The sequence below is a fragment of the Prunus mume genome, linkage group LG2, assembly GCF_029339155.1.
Source record: "Prunus mume cultivar Tortuosa linkage group LG2, ASM2933915v1, whole genome shotgun sequence".
NCBI classification, from domain to species: Eukaryota; Viridiplantae; Streptophyta; class Magnoliopsida; order Rosales; family Rosaceae; genus Prunus; species Prunus mume.
Window position 1 is genome coordinate 44,283,675 of NC_142699.1, and position 22,754 is coordinate 44,306,428.

The window sequence follows — 22,754 nt, forward strand, 5'->3', positions numbered from 1 at the left end:
AAACGCAACCAGTACTAATCTAATGCCCTCTATTTATTTTTCTTTATTGTTTATTTATTTTTATAATAATAGGGCAATGTGAGTTGTGAAAAAAGTTATTTACATTAACGCCCCTGAAGTTTTCCCTTTTTTGTTATAAAATCTCTTAAGATTTCATAAATTACATGAACAACCGCTGAGGTTTCAAAAGATTTTCATAAAACCCCTTTATATTGATTTGTCATTCAAAAAATGATGATTATATATATATATATATAAAATCTCCAAATACAAAAATTAGACTGCACGGTTAAATTTATCATTTACATAATTTTTTAATTATAAAATCATTAATTTTTGGACGAACAATCAACGAAAATGAGTTTTGTAGGAGGTGTTCGTGTAATTTGTGGAACCTCAATAGTTTGTAAAAACGCCGAAAACCTTAAAGGGTGTTAATGTAAATAAAATGAATTTTAAAAAAAAGTGTATGCGTATGCCATGTGATGTACTACGTAACTTTCCTCAGCTCATCATGTGCCTAGGAAAATCCAACCACAATAGACAACATGAAATCATCAAAACTTAAAGATATGATATTGTTTTGTTCAAACTCCTTTTGTCGATTTGATAAAAAAAAAAAACACACAAAAACTCCTTTTGTCGTTCTTTGTGTGAAACCATGAACTGACTCACTTACGCCATAACTGTTGGCTGAGAGTTCGTGCTGAAATAATCTATGTGCACAAATTATAAAATAAATAATAATAATAAATCTTTACTTTATGTATAAAATTAGATTTCAGAGACTTGTAGAAAGAATTAAAACTTCGGTTATTTTCTCGTTAAAAATGTGCTAATTATTAAGAATAAAATAGGTTAATTACACAAATAGTCTTGAGGTTAAACTTATTTTTATTAGAGATCCCATACTTCTGGAATTTCATAAAGATCAATGAGAAATAAAAATACAAATTTATAAATAAACCCAATCCTAGACATGTATTTATAAAAAAACCCAAGCACTATTTAAACATAGAAACACACCCAAAATCAACCATAAAGTCAACTTTTTGGGTGTGTTTATAAATGGGTTTTGAGTGTGTGTAATGATGGGTTTTGGGTGTGTTTATAAAGTGTTTTGGGTGTTGGGTTTTTTTATAATTTCAACCTCCATTTTGGGTGTTTTAATGAAACTCCCAAATAAAAATGGATGAGGGTATCAACATTAGATAGGCGTTGAACTAGATGATTTCAACATTAATCTTTTTATTTATTTTTAAAAGTGATTTCTAATCTATGGATCCAGAGCTTCTACATTTAGAGGCCGTGTATTTTGCTAAAATATGAAATCTAATATGAGAATATTTGTGTTGTGTGAATAATTTGTATATTCCTCTCCTTGTAGGAGGTCGGAGCCTTAGTGGCTAAGTAAATAATAAATCTTTATTTCTATTTATAGTGCAAATACATTATAATGGGAATCCTTGATGTGTAAGAAAAGAAAGTTAATGATCAACAAGTCACGTCAACACTCCTCCTCACGTTGTTGCATAGATGTCGCTAAAGCCCAACTGATCCAGTGAATCATGGAATGCTTTACTAGAAATCGCTTTTGTCAAAATATCCGCCAATTGATCCTCGGACTTCTATACAGAGGCGAATTTCTTCGTTTTTCAAGTTGCTCTAATTCTGCTCTTCATTGCGTATCTCCTTCTGAAGCACAGAATTGGATGTTGGGTCATAGAAGAACATCTCAAATTCCAGAAAGGTCACATCCAAAGTGACATAGGTACGTGGGGTAAAAGGATGATAACGACGGTAGCCTTTCTGATAAGTGACATAACCCACAAAAACACAACGAAGCGCACAGGAATCAAGTTTGCAACGAGATTTAGCAAAATGCGGGTAAATGCACTACCTCTAAATGTAAAGACTCAAAATCCATAATCTAAATACCAAAAGTTTTAGTATTTAAAATGAAAACAATGTTGAATTTGCCCATTATGTAAGTTATCATTTCAATCAAATATGTCGTGTATTTTAATTATAGTTACTATTTGTAGTAAATTAGATTAGAAACATTACATCCTTCTAAGGAAAGTGTGGTATATAAGGTGAGAATGAATTGAGTTGAAAGAAGGAAAATATGTGTAAAAGTAGTAATTAAGTGGAAGTTGAGTATGAGTTCATTTCAGAGTGATTTTGGATAGGCCAATAATCACTTCTGTGAAAAATCACTTCTATGTATAAGTGACTTTATGGAGAAGCACATGGTAGATTCTTCCCCCTAGAATCGCTCTCGTTAAACCCTAGCCCCCTCTCTAAAAAAAAAACACTCCTAGAATCGTTTTCATTTTGAGGGGGGAGGAAGCCATTGTTTTCCTAAGTGATTTTATGGAGAAACATATGCTATACATGTGCTTTTGTGATAATTTTAATATGGGGAAGGGCTTCATAAAATATTTTATGTTAAAGATTGATTAAGTATTTCTGATTTCAACCATTGAATCACATGTATGGTACATTTTGACCGACAAACACATCAAATGGATGATTGAGATTAGGATTTTTATTTATTTATGATTTATGTTGAAGACATAATTATATAGAAGTTTGAGAACCATATAATTTAGAAATAAACTAAAAAGTTAAACTAAAAAACAAGCATAATATGAAAATCCTAAAAAGATTAACAGCACATTCAAACTCATATACCAACTAGCCTTTGGTTTAGTCTAGTGATATTTTTCTTCACTTAATTAAAGGAGGTCTGAGGTTCTTTAATGGTTTACGACTACGGTATATACATATATATTTGTGATGAGTTCGATACCTAATTAGTTATGGCTAAGCTTCATTATAATGGTGGTGTAACCTTGTTGTAGGACTATTAGTCCGTTCTAAAAAGTATCAAACACATATCCTATTGTTTTTAAACCCAAAAAAAAAAAAAAACTCAAGTAATTTATCTTCCTATCATTGTATTCTAAAAAGTGTCAAACCCTAAATCAAACTTGTATTCTATTTAAGATTTACAAGTCCACTTATCCAAGGACAAACAAACTAAACAAAAGTGGAAAATGCTTCAAAAGATTGAGAAAGAAGAGGTGGATAGTACTTACACTTCAGCACCCAAACTTGACCATGACACCGCACTCCCCCCCGGCCCCCCACAACAAATACAATAATATGATCAACTTGCGGCAAGAAACGTACCAATAAACCTATTTCCATCTCACAATTCCCACACCAAAAAAAAAAATTCTTAAAACCCAAATAAAATTATCCATAAACAAAACCTATATCAATCTCACAAATCCCACAAAAGTCTTAAAAATCAAAATTAAATACCCATAAATACGTTAACAAAAAGGGACATTAGTGAATTGAGCAATTAATTAATGAAAAAGGATGTTTTTAACTTTTTTTTCCCTCCTTTATTGGGCTCGGTATCCCAAGTGGCCCCACAAAATGAGAGAAATTAATTACCCACCAGAACCAAGGCAATTGGATTGAAAAGGTGGTTAGGTTAATTTCACCAATAATATATATTTTTTGAAGACTAAAAAAAAGATTATAGATTTATATAATAGTGAAAATATTTAGAATATTCCAAAAAAAAAAATTCAAAATATCATAAAATGTTATTAATTAATGAAGATATTAAGAGTTAAAAATTTTAATTAAACGAATATCATATAATTATTTTATAGTTTTTCATATTAAAAATGTTTAATAAAAAATAAAATTAGAACATAAATTTTATTTTTATGAAACAGAACTAGATTTATTTTAAATTTCTTAAAAATAAAAAACTAAAATAGAATAAATAAATAAACAACGACATGTGTTCCAAGAAATTAGTAAATTATTTGGAAAAATTTATTTTTCTCACAATCCTTTCTTTTTAAGGTCTCCTCATAAAATCATAATCCATTTCACTTTAGGACCCCTCACAATCCATATTATATATATAGATTATCATAATTTAATTTTAATTTTATTAGAAATCATAATCCTTCCTTTTTAAGGCTTCCTCTCATAATCATAATTCATAATCCATTTTATTTTCGGATCATCCTCTTCCTCGGTTTCTCCCACTCCTATAAATACTCCCCCCACCTTCCATTCCCAATCTCTCTCTCTCTCTCTCTCTCTCTCTCTCAATATTTCCCTCACCATCCACCAAACTCTCTCTCTCTCTCTCTCTCTCTCTCTCTAAAAGCTATGACTAACAATGGCGTACCGGCGACCGGAAAAGGCCTGATCGTGAGTTTCGGCGAGATGCTTATCGACTTTGTGCCCACCGAATCGGGCGTTTCGCTGGCTGAGGCTCCGGGCTTCCTCAAGGCCCCCGGTGGTGCCCCCGCCAACGTGGCGATTGCTGTGGCCCGCCTCGGTGGGAAGGCGGCGTTCGTCGGAAAACTCGGCGACGACGAGTTCGGCCACATGCTCGCCGGCATCCTGAAACAATACGGCGTCACCGGAGAGGGCATCCTCTTCGATAAGGGCGCCCGCACCGCCCTGGCCTTCGTGACCCTACGCGCCGACGGAGAGCGTGAGTTCATGTTCTACCGCAACCCTAGCGCCGATATGCTGCTCAAGCCCGACGAGCTCAACTTCGAGCTCATCAAATCCGTACGTTTTCTCTGTCTATCTGACTATTCTTTTTGGTCTGCGTTTTTTGTGCTTTTTTTTATTTTTGTCGGGAAATTTGGAGGGAGGAGGGGGCGAGGGTGGGCGGGATAATCTCACCAGCCGTTGACGGAATAGTTATTGCTGACTTTTGACACGTAAGCGCCACCGGCCTGGGACCCAAGACTAGATCTAGGATCCACTGGACTGGATCTCACTCACTCGCCTCTCGGCACCCGTAATTTTCTGATGCGGGGTGGGTCCCGCTTATCACAGATCTATTGGTAATGTTAGTCCAAAACATCCGTTCAAAAGTTTGGCAGCGTGTGGATTTGGGAGCGTCTGTGTTTTCTTTCATCACACGTTCTGGTAGGGGAGTGGGGGTTGTGATCCACAGTGTCTTTTGTTTACTTAGACCAGATGTCTCCCCACGCGCACCAATATGACTTTTCAATCATTTAAAAGAAATAATTGTTGAAATTTTTACCCAAAAAGAAAAAAAAAAAGCCTTGAACAAAAGGGTAACCCATCATCACAGCATGGGAAATGATTTCAAATGTTTATATTATTTTTCCACTTTTTTCTCTTTTTCTTAGTCCATTGATGGAAACGAGTCCCATCACTCGTTTTCACTTTTTTTTTTGGTTACATACGCTTATGTATTTAATTGAAATGTTGGTCATGGGCCCTACTGGTTTATATAAATTGGTGCAGTGTTACCCAAATCCAGCTTAGCAAGCATGTGCCATGGACAGGCACTATTCATGGTTGTTAGCTAAGACCAATTTTGGTTTTGTGTATATATAGGCCAAGGTGTTCCACTATGGATCCATAAGCTTGATTGTGGAGCCATGCAGATCAGCCCATCTAAAGGCAATGGAGGTGGCCAAAGATGCCGGTGCATTGCTCTCCTACGACCCGAACCTGCGGCTGCCGCTGTGGCCGTCTGCGGAGGAGGCACGCAAGCAGATCATGAGCATATGGGAGAAGGCTGATGTGATCAAGGTTAGCGATGTGGAGCTTGAGTTCCTCACAGGTAGCCCTAAAATTGATGATGAGAATGCATTGACTCTGTGGAAGGACAACTTGAAGCTCCTCCTCGTCACTCTTGGTGAGAACGGTTGCAGATACTACACCAAGGTCAGTTCATTTTCATGTTCATCTCATCCAATACAATACAATACCGTTTCTTGCATCTTTGTATAGTTTTGAAAAAGATCTAAGGACCGCACACTGCCTTAACCAACTGACCTTACCAACATTATTCTGACTTTTTGTTGCTTTGGGCATTGGGGTTAGGTAGTGTTAGGTCATTCTCATGATTTCGGTTTGTGGACAAAGGAATTTGGATTAGTGGGACCCATATCTCAGTATTCCCTCCGTTAGTGGGACCCATATTATAATATATCTTGATCTTAAAGGAATCATATCGTGATCTATTGATTTGAATATTTAAAAAAAAAGAAAATAACAACAGAACCTTTTCAAAATAACAAATGCCTTTATTTTGGTGACAACTGTTGGAATTTAGTATGTTTTTATAGATAGGGGTTTGGAGGTATTGTATTCTCTTTAATGTGGGGGGGAGGATGGGCGTCAGAGTGGTTGAGTTTTATTTATTTATTTATTGCTTTTGTTGAATGGAATCTACGCATGGAGGGGGACTTAAGCATGATGCAAATCAACACTCCCTTGTAAATTAACTCAGTTGCAAGTATGTGACATGTTGGGTAAGGTCTCATAACGCAGGCATTGCTGGTTTGCTCCAATTGATTGATTTTTTTCTTTTCTTTTCCGGGTCGATTGCTTTGATTGATTGTTGTTCTTTTCGTTTCGGTTTGATTAGTTTGATTGATTGTGTGCTTATGAAACAAATGCAGCATTTCCGGGGATCCGTGGAAGCCTTCCATGTGAAAGCAGTGGACACTACTGGTGCTGGTGATTCATTTGTGGGTGCTCTCCTTGCAAAGATTGTTGATGACCAATCTATTCTTGAAGTAAGTATTATTATTATCCTAAAAAAAAAACAATAAATATTATGGATTTGATCCATATGCATGTTAGTGCTAGAAAGAAGAAAAACATAATGAATTATTTAATTTATGTGATTGAATGAATGTGCAGGATGAGCAGAGGTTGAGAGGGGTGCTGAAATTTGCAAATGCATGTGGAGCCATTACAACCACCAAGAAGGGAGCAATCCCTGCCCTTCCCAGCGAGTCTGAAGCCTTCACCCTAATCAAGGAAGCTTAGAAGAAGAAGATCTCAAAACAAAAATACTTTTGCTCTCTTATTTTTTTTTCTTCTTCTTTTTAACTTTGTAGGACCTCTGTTTCAATTTCCTTTGCTTATTGATTGGAGAGGGGTTTTCCAACCTCTGTTTCTTTTTTCCTTATCTTTTTGCCTCTGCGTGTTATGATGGAAAATTGGCATCGCTGAATAAGTACATAATTTCCTCACACATTTTCAGTTTATTTAGTTTTTGGATGTTAGCTATTAGTATTATTTTATTATTCTATTTGTTATTATAAAAGTAATTTCCAATAAAACTAAGTGGGTAGGAACTTAAAAAAAGTTCCAAAGTAGGTTTAGACTTGAGAAAACCAAAAGCTGCAATTAAAATTGAGAAGGGAATTTCTATATATCACACAACTCTCATTTTTTTCTTCTACTTTAATCTAATTCGAGGGGGATTCGAACTCTGGTACAAAGTGAGGAGCAAATCTGTTTTAACCAACTTGACTAACCCCATATCAACATCCTACACCAAACTTTTATCCTATCCTAAAAAGTTCCCATTTACCCTATGAAAAAAGGTTACAAAAATAAGAGGTTTGGCCCTTTAGGGATTTAAAACAAAAGTGGGGTATAATGATCAACTGGTATTGTGTACATACAATTTCCCATTTGAAAAGGGTACAGATTTATAATATAGGCCTTTGGATTGATGACTTTATGCATGCGGTTGCCTAGAGAAAGCCCATGTTGCGCTCACTGTTCTACGTAACATGGTCCTGCAAAGGAGGGGGGGCTCTCCTCCATGGCTGGAGAGGAGCCTCCTCATTTACTAACTTCAACACTTAACGGGAACAAATTCTTAAAAATTCAGGAAAATATAGCAGGGAGAGTTCCTTGCTGAGAAAAACCAAAAACCAAAAACCAAAAAAGAAAAAAAAAATCCTAACCAGAGAATCCGGAAGGCCATCTCTCGCCCTTACATTTAAGCCGTAAGTTAGTCGAACAAAAACCACAATGCGTTTTAAAACCGTTCAACCATGTCTATAGTAAAGTGTTTTTCTGAATCTTCAAGCCTGCAAAATCTTCATTATAAAAAATATGGCCAATATCACATAGAACTAAAAGTTAGCAGGAAATTTGATTGATAATAAATCTCTCTTATGTCATTAGCTAATTTAGCTTTCACAAATCATGGCGAATATCCATAAAACTATATTATTTAGTCTGGCTGTACATGATGCATACAAAAAATGTTCTTTTACATTACTCTGCAACCACATTACCATTGCAAAAAGCCGTGCAAAAAAGCAAATTAAACCTTGAAAATACCAAGTTATCAAGAACTTCGGCCAACATCATGCTAAACTAACAACACTACTTACATACATAATCAAAATATTTGCAAAAACAATTTCAGCTCCTTGAAGAAACAAGAAACATTTTATTGAAGCTCAAGAGTCAACAAGCGAAGATGACCCCATTAAAAAAAACAAAGAAAAAACAAATTATGTGGAGCAAGCATTCAACAATGTGCTCGACCACGCTTTGCAATCATGCAAATTTAATGCATTTTTGGGGCCAAGAAACACTAAGGGATTTTATGTCAGCTTTGCATGGTAATGCAAAAAGACAAGCAAGGCCAAGTGGAACACTGCTTACAACTAATTTGAACTATGTACAATGACTACTAATCTAAACTACTACCAACCTCTTTTTTTACCCGTGATTTCCATCTGACGGATTTTCTGCTTGCATTTGGGGCAAGCCAATACTATCAATCAACATTATCCTCTCTTCCTCTTTTAGTTGTTCCCTATTAAGTTTTTCCCACTTATTTGAAATAAGCTCTTGATCTTGAGAATACCTTCAACGATGCTTCTCGTTTCACTTATGCTCCACTTCTTTTTCTCTGTTCTAAATTCTTGGAAGACAACCTTGCAGGCACAGTCGAATTGTCTTGAACGTAATCAATCTTTTTCCTTAAAAAATTCTTTGCGACCATTCTGTCTACTGGCCTTTCCAAGCTGATAGATGTATCACTTGCAACATCATCTTCCCTTAAACTTACTGAATCCGGAGAAGGAGATGACATTCCCAGACTCGCACTTTTTCTATATTTGGCTTTTTCTTCAAACTAGTCACCATACATTTCTTAGTGTTTCAGTACTTGCCCAACAGTGTAGAAATTGAAATGCGGTCATCTCCATCGGCGGTATTATCTGGAAAAGTACATAAAATAAATAATTCGAAAATCTGAAAAGTGAAACTATAAAGATAAAAACGTATTAAATATTATTACCCTATTTGATCGTTGACACCACTTTGTTTCATTGCTTTAATCTGGGCATAGTACCCACAAAAATAATGCACTGCAAATTGCATGGCTGAGCAACAGTCCATTAGAGAATCAGCAAAACGCTCAAAAGTAAATTTCTTTCCGTTGTTGAAATACTCCCATATTCTTTTCCAATACCCACTACTTTTTTGCTCATCTCCATTATCTGCATCTAAGCAAACATTGAGCCAAACAGACACAAGTGTCTTCGTCGATTGACAAGTTACGAGATCGTTGTTCCATTTTGATGGATTCTATTTGAGCAGGATTTTGAGATGATAGAAGAGATTCATTGGAAGATTTATCAATCGACATGTAGCGTTGAAAAGGTATCACTAGGGACTGCATCGCTGGTATTCTCTGTGGTCATTATGCCTATTGGTCTCTACAGGCTAATAGATTAATCACTTGCAACATCATCTTCCCTAAAATTTATTGAGTCTGGAGTAGAAGGAGAAGTTGTAGGACTTACAATTTTACTTATTTTGGACATCTGTTTTTAGTGTCCACCATACACATTGTATTGTCCTTCAATACTTCTTAAGAGTTAAGGGAAAACACTAATAAGAAATTGCATCTAAAGGTGGATGGAGAAAAAAAAAATCCGTACAAGTAAAAAATCCCTACCATGTTTCCCTACAAGTATTACAAGGCACAATCCAAAAAGGATTCATAGCCTTTGGTACACATGTTAGTCCAATCATGTAATAGAATGAGAAAACAAAAATAAAAGTCTGCATATAAAAAGAATACTAAATTGTAAAATGCAAGAAAAAGTCTAAAATTTCCATTCTGAAGTTTAAACTCACCTCCAGAGGATTGCAATATGCAAATTCAAAGATCTACAATATATATGAACTTCATTGTGACAAATAACATCAAACTCCTTAACCCAGTATTTCTCAGATTGAACCTAACGAGGAAGTTTTCTTGGAGGATGCATGATTGCATAAATACCATTTCAGTCCATTTTCGTTTTATTAACTCTATTTTTGAGGACGGTGAGTGAAGGAGTGAAAGCGGTCAGTTTACAGTGCAATGGGCCGTGGTTTTAGTTCACTAACCTCCATCTGCAAAGACCTCCAAGCAGGCTTGCATATTTCCCACTTCCCCTGCATATGAGCCAAAAATGCCTCTGCCCATTTTTCCTTGCTCCCTCTCATGCTTAGATCGTAGGGGACCGAGAAACTATTCAACCATTTAACAAAAAGTAAATTCCAGTCATGTTGGTTATAAACCATCAAAATAATCATTACGATATTAAAAGTTTGGCCGTCTAAATGATGAACATGGTTATCACAATATTATGCCATCTCACAATTCGAAATAATAAAAAGCGACTCTTATGACCATAATTTCTAGAATGATAAGAAACAATGAATGACTCTTTGTCAGAATGATAAGAAAAAACTACTAGATTTTCTTTTTTATGCCCATCAATTGATTGAGCAGTTGAACGAGGGAGAAAATGGATGGTCAATCAATCAATTGAAGTACAATTTGAAAGAAAAATTTGGAGCTGATTCAAGTAGCCAATTCGCACCCCAAATCCTCATTTCCCTTTGCATATTGAAACTAAATCCAACTTCACCCAATGCTCCTTTTTCCCTTCTCCTTGGCTCTCCCACAAAACCCTCATAAGTCTTTTAACTCTGCTGCCACCTAACTTGGGATTCTGAACAAAGACAAAGAATGAGTAGGTAAACTTTCCAAACCGATTGCAGTAATGTGTGCCTCCCTACCCCTTGATAAGAAAACATTCTTCCACCCTTCCAAACTCTTTCTCACTTAGTAGACAACAAGGTCCCAAAACTTACACCCTCTGGAGTTTCACCCACATACGCAAGATGCAGATGAGACAATAGGTCTTCTGTCTATGTCCCTTAAAATCCCAAATTTTCCCCATGGCCATCCATTTTTCATTAATCATTACTGAATACTGACATCCTTGGCTCCACCTCATCCATCTCCGACCAAAACCCTTTTCCTGTAGCACAAAGTTCAAAATTCCTATTCCACGTTACCATAAGCATTCTTTAAATCAATCTACTCTGTAACTCCTCTTTCCTAATTTTCCCACAATCCTCTATCAGCCCATTAGCCACAATTCATCCGAATTGGTCTCTCTTGATTAGACTTTTACGCAGACATGAAACCAAGCTGATCAACCTAAAATTACTACTCTTCAATGAATCCGACTTCTTCAATATAAAGCAAATATAAGCTGAATTAATTTTCCCATTAGAAAACCCTTCCTAAATAACTCCTCAAAAACCTTCCTAAAGTCTAAATTTATAAACTCCAACAATGTTGAAAGAAATCCATTGAAAATTAGTATTTCACTGTACAAGGCAATAAGTCATCCTTCCTAAAAAAACAGAGTCCTAAGTGCACCAGCATGGAATCCCTAAGCCCGAATTGAAGGACTACTTAGGAATATGGGGTGAGGTTCAAAACAACACAAAAGTCACCTCAGGTAATAGCAGAGATGCATGAACCACAAAACATCTCCCTCATCTTCCATACTGGTGTACTCATTCCCTAATGGATTTTTTATATATTAATATAATCCATAGTTCGTGCACTTAAAAGCAGGCTTTTCTGTCTTATTCATTATTCTTTTCTATTCGCACCAGATATCCATTAAGAATAACACTAAGTAAAAATTTATTGGAGTGTTACCACAAGAGTTCTTCTAGTTCAGATTCTTTATTGGGGGTTCCGTTCCTGCAAGAATTACAAACTTTTATGTTAACAAGCTACATGTATAAGTCTCAATGTACCATACATACACTACTTTAATTTAAGCAATGTATTTGTAAGAAGACTGACATTTGGTTCGTACTGTTAAGTAAATTAATTGCTCAAAATTGAGAACTATTTCATAGTTTTCCACGCATCTTACGAGGACAATGAGAGATTGGTATTCACACTAGTTTCTTAAGCTGAAGTTCATTGGAACAAGCAAATGTACCACAAACACAAATTTACTTTTATTGGTTATTGGACTTCTTGCAATCCTAGACATTGCGTCTCATTACTCCTTTTTCCCCTAAATGAAATACACGTAGGATGACATGTTAGTACTTTTAAAAGAACAAAAATATGTATATGCGGCCGAAGAAGGACATTGAATATCCTAGTAATTGATAGGTGCTGGTTTAGTTGGATTCATGTCATTGGCCCAATTGGCAAGAGAAGAGTGGTCCACGTGGCAGCCTTCTCACCTTTCAATTGTATTCAGTTGTGGGCTGTTTGTTAGTCGGTTTTGGGGTTGTTAGATTAGTAGTTAAGTCTGCAGTTTAGGCGGGAATATTAGTTACGAGTGCTAACCCAGTTTATAAGCTAATTTTGTAAAGCTTTCTGTTGTTGAATTGTATTGTAAAAGTTCTGAGTCAATAAAGTTACTCGTTTGCTTACACGAGTCAAGGTTAAGACCATTGGGTTCCTATCATTGGTATCGAGAAACAAGAATCTGAAAAACTAACCTGCATACTGATATTCTATAGATGTGAAGATACTTGCTAGAAATATTACGAACAGCCTTAACGCCGTGCTCCTTGATGAACATATACACAACTGGATAACCAAGAAGCCATCTGAAGCAGTTAAACAGGTATTTTTAGTGTATCAGACTGAAATGCTAATCCAAACATTCTGGATAGAAGAGAAATGAAAAATGATAATAGAATTTCATACTATGTAGGCAAAGGTAGATACTCTTGATTTTAATTTTTTAACAATTACGCAACAGTAATTATAAAACAATGCGATGCAGCCATGGAAAAACAGCTTGGCAATCGTAGAAGTGATCTTAAATATTGGAAACTAAGTATTATTTGAATGGGGTTTACATGCCACTTCTAACAGAATTCCTTCCTTAAAAGGTTATGAAATTGTGTCACAATTACTTCTGGATTAAGTCAGCTTCAACTTTGAGTCAGTTTCTAACATGTCAGTATGCACATTTTCAAGTAATGCTGAATTTTTTCACAAACATATTCAGCATCATAGAAATCTGAAGCAGCACAATATTGCACCCCAGGTGTAGTAAAGTTGCATTCAAACGTGAGCTTAGGTCGTTACCCATTTAATGTTGGCAGAGTGACCTGAGTGTTTTGCATGCAGCTACTAAGATCAATAAAGTTAGATGACTGAGAAGGGATAAGTTCATTTCTGGGCGGTTTAGCATCAACCATGTTATCTATACTGTGAGATGATGATTCATCATCTTTCCTTTCACCAAGAGGAAATGACGAAGAGAACAACTTCTGAATTGATATAAGCTGCATCACCAGTGGGCTTTTTTCTGCTTCTGTTATCATCTGTAGCAGAAATGAAAGAAGTGCATTAACCAAAGAGTATAAAATAAGCATGTCAAAAGTTTAAAGGTACAGATTACAGGGGAAAAAAAGAGCATACAGCAGGAAGCAACCTTCGGAGGATCCTGTTCAAGGTCCACAAAGAGCAGCTGTCGTTCTGAGTTCAAGCTTGACCTAACATGATCAGCAAGCGCTCTAGTGTGAACTAAATATATCATTTCTTCTATAACCATTACTCTCAGATGCTCAAAAATGGGCAAATCCTGTACAAAAGTTTTAAAGGTTATTTGAGTTTCAGAAAATCAATAACTCCTAAAAAAGAAAAAGAAAAGAGGACAGAATAATATCAAGACATGATATTGAGCACCATTTCTTAAGATCAGGTAATGCAGAATATCAGCTAAAGCTCGGACTGCATCCTAGCGGAAATATAAGGGGAAAAAAGAAAGCCGAGAGAGATAAGAAATCATATCGTGCATGGATATGAAAACCAACCAAAGACACACTAACACAGAGTAGTGTATGTGTTTACAGAAGTATGAATAAGCTAAATGGGTGTAATATTATTTTAAATGAATTGCAATCGTTCATAACCAAAGGACAAACTGTTTCAATTACAACTTTATGCAGAGAGAGAGAGAGAAAGAGTCATAATTGTCAATATAGATATTTGATTTTAGCTATATTATTGATAGAAATATATAAAAACTTATGTTGAGTTGGAAATGCCTTTCCCACTGCCAAAAATATTAACAGAGTAAGAGTTAGCAAACTTGGATATAGTTTCAGTGTGTACTATGACAGCAGCAGCAGCAGCAGCAATACTAATTAGTGAAGTATTAAAAACTGAAACCTTTTGACAAAGTTTTAAAAGAGCGCAAAATCTCTCTTGCAGTTCAGGCATCTTTCCACCATAGTCTATCATTATCACTGGCCTCATTCCTGTACACAAAGCTAGAATATCTGCAAGTCCACAAAATCACAAGTCAGTACACATAATGATAAGAAATAACTTAGGTTAAAAGATTTATAAATACTTTCCTAGTAAGCTAAAGGAATTTGCAGTAACAAATAAACATAAAGATTCAAGAACTTCTTCAACTTTAAAAGTGAAATCACCAAAAGTATCATGACAGAGAAAAAATAGATGTGGCCTTCATAATATATGAAAATAGCACAGAAGCACAGGAATGAACTGAATAGTTTTACTTTTATTCCCATGTTTATTCTATGGAACAAGGAAAATAAAATTATGCTTATATCTAGTCTTTATTGCTTGTTTCCATTTCGTTATCACCAAAAAAAAAAAAAAAATTTTCTTTTTAATGAAATAACAAATATCATTACTATTAATCATGAGTTCTCCATTCTGAAACAGATGAAACTGAAAGAAACATAAAAATATTTCAAAAAGGAAAAAATCTTCATGAAACAAGCGCGCCCCAGAGCTATCCGACCCCGGACCGTTAGAAAACTATGTTTCAATACCCTACTGAGCTCTATACAAGTATAACCATTTGGCCTAAATATAAGCTACGCTTCTAAATTCCAACAGAAATGTTGAGTTATAAAATTGAAAACTAAAAGACCCACAAGAAAAATTATCTCTAACTGAAAAGAGACGAACAAACATTTTAATCTCTAGTTTATACAGTTTCAATGAAGCATAATTAAGTCTACAATTTGAAAGAGATAAATTATTAAAACCAGAAGCTAAATTAAGTTGTGAGAATTGAAACAGACAAAATTATTAAAACCCAGAAGCTAAATTGAGGTAGTGAGAGTTGAAAGACACCAAAACTGATAAAAACCCAAAACCAAAACAGAGAGTTCATTTGGGAAAGCAGACCAAAAAATGCTAAAACTCATAACCGAAATTGATTAAGGAAAATAGCAGAGACTCTAGACCCAAAGAGAGAGAAAAGAAAGACCTGTCTCAAGTCGACGTCTTGCATATTTGAGTCGCCATTTGATTTGAGACAGAGAAGAATCCAACACTCTCAATGCTTCATCTAACTCGGCGACTTCAGTTAAGAATTGCTTCTCTTTTTCTTCCCGAGGATCCGCCATTGATAGAAAACACACCTCTTCCTGAAAATGCTAGTGTTTGTTATGTGAAAAGCTGTTTTACCAGCAGACTAGTAGAGAAAAGAAGAGCGGCCATTTGGCATATGACCCAAAAAGAAAAGGTGTTGTGGTGATGGTGAAAAGGAACTACAATATTGATGGTATCAGAAATATTGCAGTCTAAAAACACGGAAATTTTGATAAAAATACTGGGATATTATCGATATCGATACAAATTAAATAAAAGTCACGGAAATTGTAAGAAAACCTAGAAATTTTTATTGAAACTTTGGAGGATGTTTATTTAGTCAATTATCTATTAGTTCATCACAAAAAATTGGAACGAAATGCATTGTATGATGAGTTAACTGATTTAAGTTGATTATATAGCGGGCTGACAAATATTGTGAGTGTAAAAAATATGTAGTAATTAATGAAAGAATATTAAACACACCATGATCATTTATATACACCATGATCATTTATATACAATAATTTACTACAATATTTTACACTTTATATATTGCATAGTAAGATACATGAGTGACTTAATACCACACAAAGTTCTTATGAGGTTCAAAATTTTCACTATCTTCATCATCTCTATGTGTAGAGTAAGGCCATGTTTGGTACGCTTTACTGGACTGGATTTGGTTAAATAACACTTGAAACATTTGTTTGGTAAGAGACGAGACTAAATTAAATGAGACTGTATAATTCAATAGTGAAAAAAACGGCTCACTCGCTTGTCTAATACAATAAGCTTGAAAAGTGGTTCTCTAAATAGCACGCTCGCTAAATAGAATACGTGAGTTCGACGCCTCTCTTTAAAAAATATCATTGTAGGGGCTTTTTCTTCCGCAAGAAGTGGGTCAGTAAAAGCAATCTGATGCAAGTGTCCCCTTGTGTCTGGGTTTGAAGATCAAGCCCCAAGGATGTCTCGAAAGGGTGATGATGCCTTAGGAAACTCCTTGGTTACCTTCACCAATGAAAATGACAACAAATTACAGATAAATATTCTAGCTTGGCATGAGTGACTTATGACATGGGAGCAAAAATTATCATGGGTTTAGCACTTTAGGAGAGAGATCTGTGGGTTCCTTATGAGGTACAGAGGTTCTAATAGAGAGGGAGAGAGGTTCTAAGGAGGTTTGATGAAGAGGGAGAAGGATGGTGAAGAGTTTTGGGTGACTTTCGTAGTTTCCAGCACTTGACAAAGGACTCACAAAGCTTCATCAATCTGCCAAAACAGGGAAATAAAGGAAAATGAGGAAGGATAGCACGAAAATTCCTGGGTTTACATGTGAGAGAGGAAGCTTGCTCTCTGAAGGTTGTGGGTTGTCCTTGTTGGGTAGGGGAAGGCTCAATTTATAGTTGCTGGAAATCACCATTTTTCAAGAAACCCTAATGGCTTCTACTTATTTTGGCTAAGTTTTTTCTTCCTTTCTCCTCATCTTCTCTGACTTCCCTTTCTTGGCAAAGATTGCTTCTGTCTATTTACATGAATTCAGGGGATTTGGGGGCTCAACATCCTCCTTTCCCCATGCAAAGTGGGAGTTTCCACTCTTGGTTTGCTGTTTTTTCTTCTTTCCTTTCCTCTGTTTTAACCAAATCTAGCGAAGGAAAGGAAGTGAAGATGCATACTGGTCCAAGGGATGCTTCTGACAGCATGCGGGATAGTACTCATCGATTCTTTGGATGTCTCTGGCTTGGGACTTGTTTCCAGCAACTTTGCTTAAGGAGTCTGCCAACCTCTCTTCACATGTCCTCTATTTTCTTCAAACAAAAGCTGAGGTTTTTGTGGACTATTTTAGGATTTTTATATGGGCCAAGGTGATTTTCTAAGCAAAGGGTTTTTATTAAACATTGGGCTTCTTAGTTTGGGCTTTATTTTGGTTGGATTGTTTTGCTTGGGTATTGGGCTATTTCCTCTCTTGTGCTTACCCACGTTTGAGCCTAAGAAAATGGGCTTGAGTCCCGAGGTCCCCAAGCGACCCGAGACTTCCATTTCTCGGCCCATCAATGGGCCCCATGACAATTCGTTACCATTCATACCACAATCCACTTAAGCAAGCCCCGGGCATTTGAGTGGCTTGGACTCACTTAAGCTTGTAGTGCGATTGGGTGTGAAATAATAATTTCCCGCTTGGCATGACATGTTGCTTGGCATGCTTTTAAATATGGCGCTTGATAAGATAATTGGCATGGATTTGCAGAGCTAAATGCATTTTATAATTTTAATCTCAATTTCTAGCTCGATGGATTTTTTATTTAGCATGGCGTGCGGAGTATGACTCGTGTATGTCATACTTTCATGTGCTCCAAATCGGATATTTTTCCAATAATATATCGTCTTGGGCTAGAAATTTATTCGGGTCCAACCATGGATTTTTTGGGCCTCAACAATCATAATTTCATTTGTTTTCTTTTAATTATTGTTTTAGATCTTTGAATGAGTTTTTTTTGGCAGCATTTATTTATTTTAGATAAAAATCCTTAATTAAATTTAAATATTACAATAATTATTTTGACATTGCATTTGGAAAATCAAACTATAGTAATTTACAAATGTTTGATATTTTTTTATATTGAAACAAATTTAATAATTCATTATGTGATGCTTTCTTTATCACAAGCAATTTTTACCTTGTCAAATTATATTTTTCAATTTGAAGTGAAAAGTCAAATATATAAAAATTATGCATATATATATATAAAATTTATTTATTGTTTTACTTGGTCCCTGAAAAACCTAGAATTATATTGAGTGAGGTTAGCTCCTTTAACAAAGTTTCCACCAACTAAGATTAATCTTGAGAAGCCAAAACAACAAATATCATAATTTTATTCTTCATAAAAAATAAAAATAAAAAGAATTTTATTTGTTTTCTACACAAAATTAATTTCAATACTTATTTTATGTTGAATTTAATTTTCCAGATTTTGTGTGGTTTGATTACCTCTTTAAAGCTGAAGTTATTTTGTACATTTATTGTATAAGTTTTGATATCTCTTTTATTGGAATTTATCTTATTTTGCTTTAATTAGCCCTTAAATGTTTACGTTATTTGCTTTTGATAATTATTATTATTATTATTTATTTTACAACCATGTTGTAGCATCCCAACTCAAAATTTAATATTACGTTAATTTAATTAATTTAATAAATTAAGGTACTACAATTTTGCCCCCGAGGGTAGGGGTAATTTGGTCACTTTTTAATCCGGATGGATATTGGGGAAATGAATGGGACTATTGTGTAGATCATGCTGAGATGAATCCGTAGATACGTAGTGGGCAAAATTGTAGTTGTGGCAAAATCATAAATAATTTAAAGTTGGTTTTTAAATAGGGACATAGCTCTAAATGCCACCCTTCTTATAATTTTACTGAAAATACCACCCCTCCCCAATTTTTTTTTTGCAACTATCACCTATAAATATATATTTATTGTCCACTTATTGCCCACATGTCACATTTGCTGAAATTTGGTTCTCTCTCAGCTCCCTATTCACTCTCTCTGTGTTCGCTTGCTCTCTCTCTCTCTCTCTCTCTCTCTCTCTCTCTCTCTCTTTTTATCTCTCTATCTCCTTATTCGCTCTCTCGCTCTCTCTTCTGAATCGCAAAACCCTCCATCGAACCCCATCTTTTAGGTATGTCTTCTGAATAGTTGCTTGCAACCTTGAAGCTCTACTGGATCGCTGACCTCAAATAGGTAGTGTTGATGGTTATTTTCTTAATATCTGTGGGATTCTGTGAAATTGGTTTTATTTTGATTGCTTAGGTTTCTGTTAAATTGGTATTGGCTTTAGTTGCTTTCGGTTAGGTTTTTTGAATCTTCATGCTCATCCATCTGGGTTTTTACCAATTGCATTTAGATTGCTCTAGATATGTGAATCTTGAAACTTGGGATTTTCCATTTGATGTTGTATAGTGTGATTGTGATGAATCCTTGTTCATTGCTGTGTTAGTGTTGTATTGCTGTTGTGTTCCTGTTATTTTGCTATCTGTTGGGGTCTTTTTCCGTCGGAAGACTCATCTGGGCTTATTGATTCTTGGACCGCCATAGAGTGATGAATCAAGCCTTCGTTGCCCCTTTTTCTGAGTTAGCGAGAACTAGGCCTAAATTATCCCAAGGGAGAAGCAAGTCCCAGGGGAGTACTTTGTTCACGGTTGTGAGTTTTGTGCTGATGTTTCAGGCAGCTTGACGAAGAATTGAATATGGTGGATTGATGTTGCATAGGTTTGGCATGAGAGTTTGCTTTGGTGAATCAAGATACTACTAAGCTTGGCATGAGAGCTTGAAGTGTGGGCACTAAAGACCCACAAGTTTAGTAAAAGAGAATGCATGTGCTTTGCTTGGTGTTAGATATGCTTGAGTTTGAGTGTTGATAATCTGTTGTTTGTGGCTATGGTTATGGGGATTTAAGAGTTTCAGGAAAAGAAGGATGGGAGGAAAAACTTGAGGTTTGAAGGCTATGGTGTTTATAGCTTGGAATGAAGGAAAATCTTAGAGTTATGCTTGGTGAGGCTTTATGGAGAAGATGATGGATTTCAAGGGTGAGATAGTAGAAGACATGGTTGTGATAGCTAAGAAATGGCTGGGATAGCCACTGGAATGCTTGCAGCACCGAAGGGAGGAAGGAAAGTGGTCGATAGTTGCTGGTATGCTTGAGCAACCAAGAGATGTTGGTCGATGGTTGTTGGGATGCTTCCAGCAGCCCAACGATGGAGGCTTATGGCTCGGGAATGATTGTGAATGAACGACTGACCCAAATTCCACTTTGGAATCCGGTCGAAACACTCGGCAAAGCGGCACCTAGTGCCTGTGGGTCGTAAATGACCAAAATGCCCTGAAGCGATAACACAAACTCGGGCCCTATCTCGTGGCTGCGCTGTAATCGTAGGCTGCCTACGTACCCTTTACGAGGATCAAGCCACACGTAGTTCTTTCACCGCCTCGACTGTAATTGGTTCAATTATCCGTAAAACATACTCTAGGGTTGACGTTTTCGGAGTATCCGGGACTCCGTTTTACGATCCGTCAAATACTATACGATCCTGGAATTACCTAGATCAACATACCTGAAAATTGTTACGATCCAACGGTGCAAAACTAGTGAACCCGGAAATCACACACTAGGCGAGATCCGTTCGGGGTTCAAACGGTATCCGAATTAAGATCCGCGAAATCCTATGCGCTCGTGAGGACTAGGAGATCACTCTAGAACTGACTGTGGTCCCCACCCTGCTGCCCACGCGCCGCCACACGCGCTGGCAGCGCGTGGTGCTTAAAGCGATAACGGCTCGCCGGAAAAACTCAACAACTCGGCTCAAGACTCCTATCCTAGGTAAAACACCCTATTTGGAACCACTTTTGTTCTTGGACATACCCCAAAAAGTGGCCGGAAGTGGTGAAACCGTGGTCTCAAAACCGGCCGAACCCTAAGTTCGAAATTAACCCTTTCACGCTAGAAATTCCTCAAATCCTACTTCAACCATCAGCTAGAGCATGAAAAATAGCTAGAAATCCATACCTTACTCGACTGGTTTCGTGGCCGGAGGAGGGAGAACGGAAGCTCGAAAATTCTGCTAAAAATCGGCTTTTCCGGCTAATTCCGCGGTTCTGTCGGTTTCGACGGTGGGGTTTGACCGGAAAGGGAAGGGGGAGCTGCCGTCCGTTTGGGTCCGGTCCCATGGCCCGTCGTGGCTGTGATGGCGACGGTGGCTCTTGGAAGCCACCGCTGGAGGGAAAAAACGGGGAGAGCTCGGGTCCAGGAGAGAGAGAAGATGAAGGTTTTAAAAAACTGACCCTCCAAATTACTATTTTGCCCTCCAACTTATTTTGACTATAAATCCTTCAATACAACTCGGATTTGGGCCCACTACGTGTCTACGAATTCATCTCGCTACGCTCTACGCAACGGTATAACTGAAATTCTCAAATTCCCTCTTGGTCAAAAAGTCAACCTTTGACCTAATAAAAATTCTAAGGGCATTTTAGTCTTTTCTTCCAATAAATTAATAATTAAATATTAATTTTAGGTTTGGGTTGTTACAGTGAAGGCTACTGAAATGCTTGCAGCAGCTAAGGAAAGGTGAGTGAGACAACAGTTTTTGAACCTAACTCATAAACTTACGGATAAAATTCAAATTCAATTAGGAATAATTTTAAGAGTAAATATCATAAAATCATAGCATATTATAATTCAAATTCAGAAACTTATTGCAAAATCATATTTTCATTTCCAGAAATTATAAACCTGTAGGTTTCTCTTAAAATATTGATTTATCATATTTTTCCCGCAGGTTTATAACATATTATAATAATTTACCGCAGGTTCATCATTAAACTATTAAGATTTATTATATGGAAATTGTTATAATTTGTAAACATATTATAATAATTTGTCACACAATAACTATATTCTCTTAAACATGCGGGAATTATTGTTAACCTAATATGGTATCACATTTTTATAAAAAAATAAAAAGTAAAAAAATCATACCATATTATATTTAAACCACTTCTCATTGTTTCGCATGGACGCGGATAGTATTTAATGTCTTATATTTGAAATCTTAAATTTGTCATTATTGGTTTTTGACATTAGCTTTTTTGGTTCCAAAAAATTGGTTAATTGCTATTAACTTATTTAGAAGCTTTTGCATTGCACATTCAATTACGACACCTTTTATTATGCAGCTTGAATTTCAAAACTTTAATGTCAAATTCATAACGCTTAAAGATTTTATTTTTTGCATTAAACACTACTACAAAAAGTGAAAAAGACGACCAGAAAAACACGACGGTCTAAGTGGAAACCGTCGTTGTTTTTTAAAAGACGACGGTTTTATAAAACCGCCGTGTAATAACACATTAGACAACTAAAAAATGGAGTTTCAAATGGCTGTTCATAAAACACGACGTACTTAATTTAAAAACCGACGTCTTATTGAAATAGGATTTTCAAGAGGTAAAATCATAGCCAACAAATAACGGCGGAAGTTATGAACCGACCGACGTAGAAAGTAAAGACGACGGTTTCAAAAAAAGCCGTCGTTTTACCCGAAATTAACACGACCAAGTTTTCGTATAAGGCGCCGTATAATTACAAATAAATCCACGGCGGTAAAATACAAAATACCGCCGTATTAAATTAATGTACAACTAC

General features: G+C 36.0%; 2 protein-coding genes across 3 annotated transcripts; one reads left to right on the plus strand and one right to left on the minus strand.

The window, feature by feature from the left end:
• Nucleotides 1–4,041: 4,041 nt before the first annotated feature.
• On the plus strand, nt 4,042–7,078 carry LOC103322358 (pfkB-like carbohydrate kinase family protein). Its single transcript, XM_008224261.3, has 4 exons — nt 4,042–4,620; nt 5,425–5,757; nt 6,498–6,614; nt 6,742–7,078. The coding sequence occupies exons 1-4, from the start codon at nt 4,210–4,212 to the stop codon at nt 6,868–6,870; spliced, it is 990 nt and encodes a 329-aa protein (XP_008222483.2). The 5' UTR covers nt 4,042–4,209; the 3' UTR covers nt 6,871–7,078.
• A 1,188-nt stretch (nt 7,079–8,266) lies between these two features.
• Nucleotides 8,267–15,715, minus strand: LOC103322359 (uncharacterized). Of its 2 annotated transcripts, XM_089045289.1 has the most exons (8): nt 15,444–15,713; nt 14,366–14,475; nt 13,626–13,775; nt 13,277–13,515; nt 12,679–12,789; nt 11,873–11,917; nt 9,155–10,378; nt 8,267–9,074 (listed from the first exon to the last, which is right to left on the minus strand). In XM_089045289.1, exons 1-7 carry the CDS (start codon nt 15,580–15,582, stop codon nt 10,219–10,221), a joined length of 954 nt encoding a protein of 317 aa, XP_088901415.1. In that variant the 5' UTR covers nt 15,583–15,713; the 3' UTR covers nt 8,267–9,074; nt 9,155–10,218. The 2 variants fall into 2 exon arrangements, with proteins under 2 accessions (XP_088901415.1, XP_088901416.1); XM_089045290.1 differs by lacking the exon at nt 11,873–11,917 and having other exon boundaries at nt 15,444–15,715.
• Nucleotides 15,716–22,754: the final 7,039 nt, after the last annotated feature.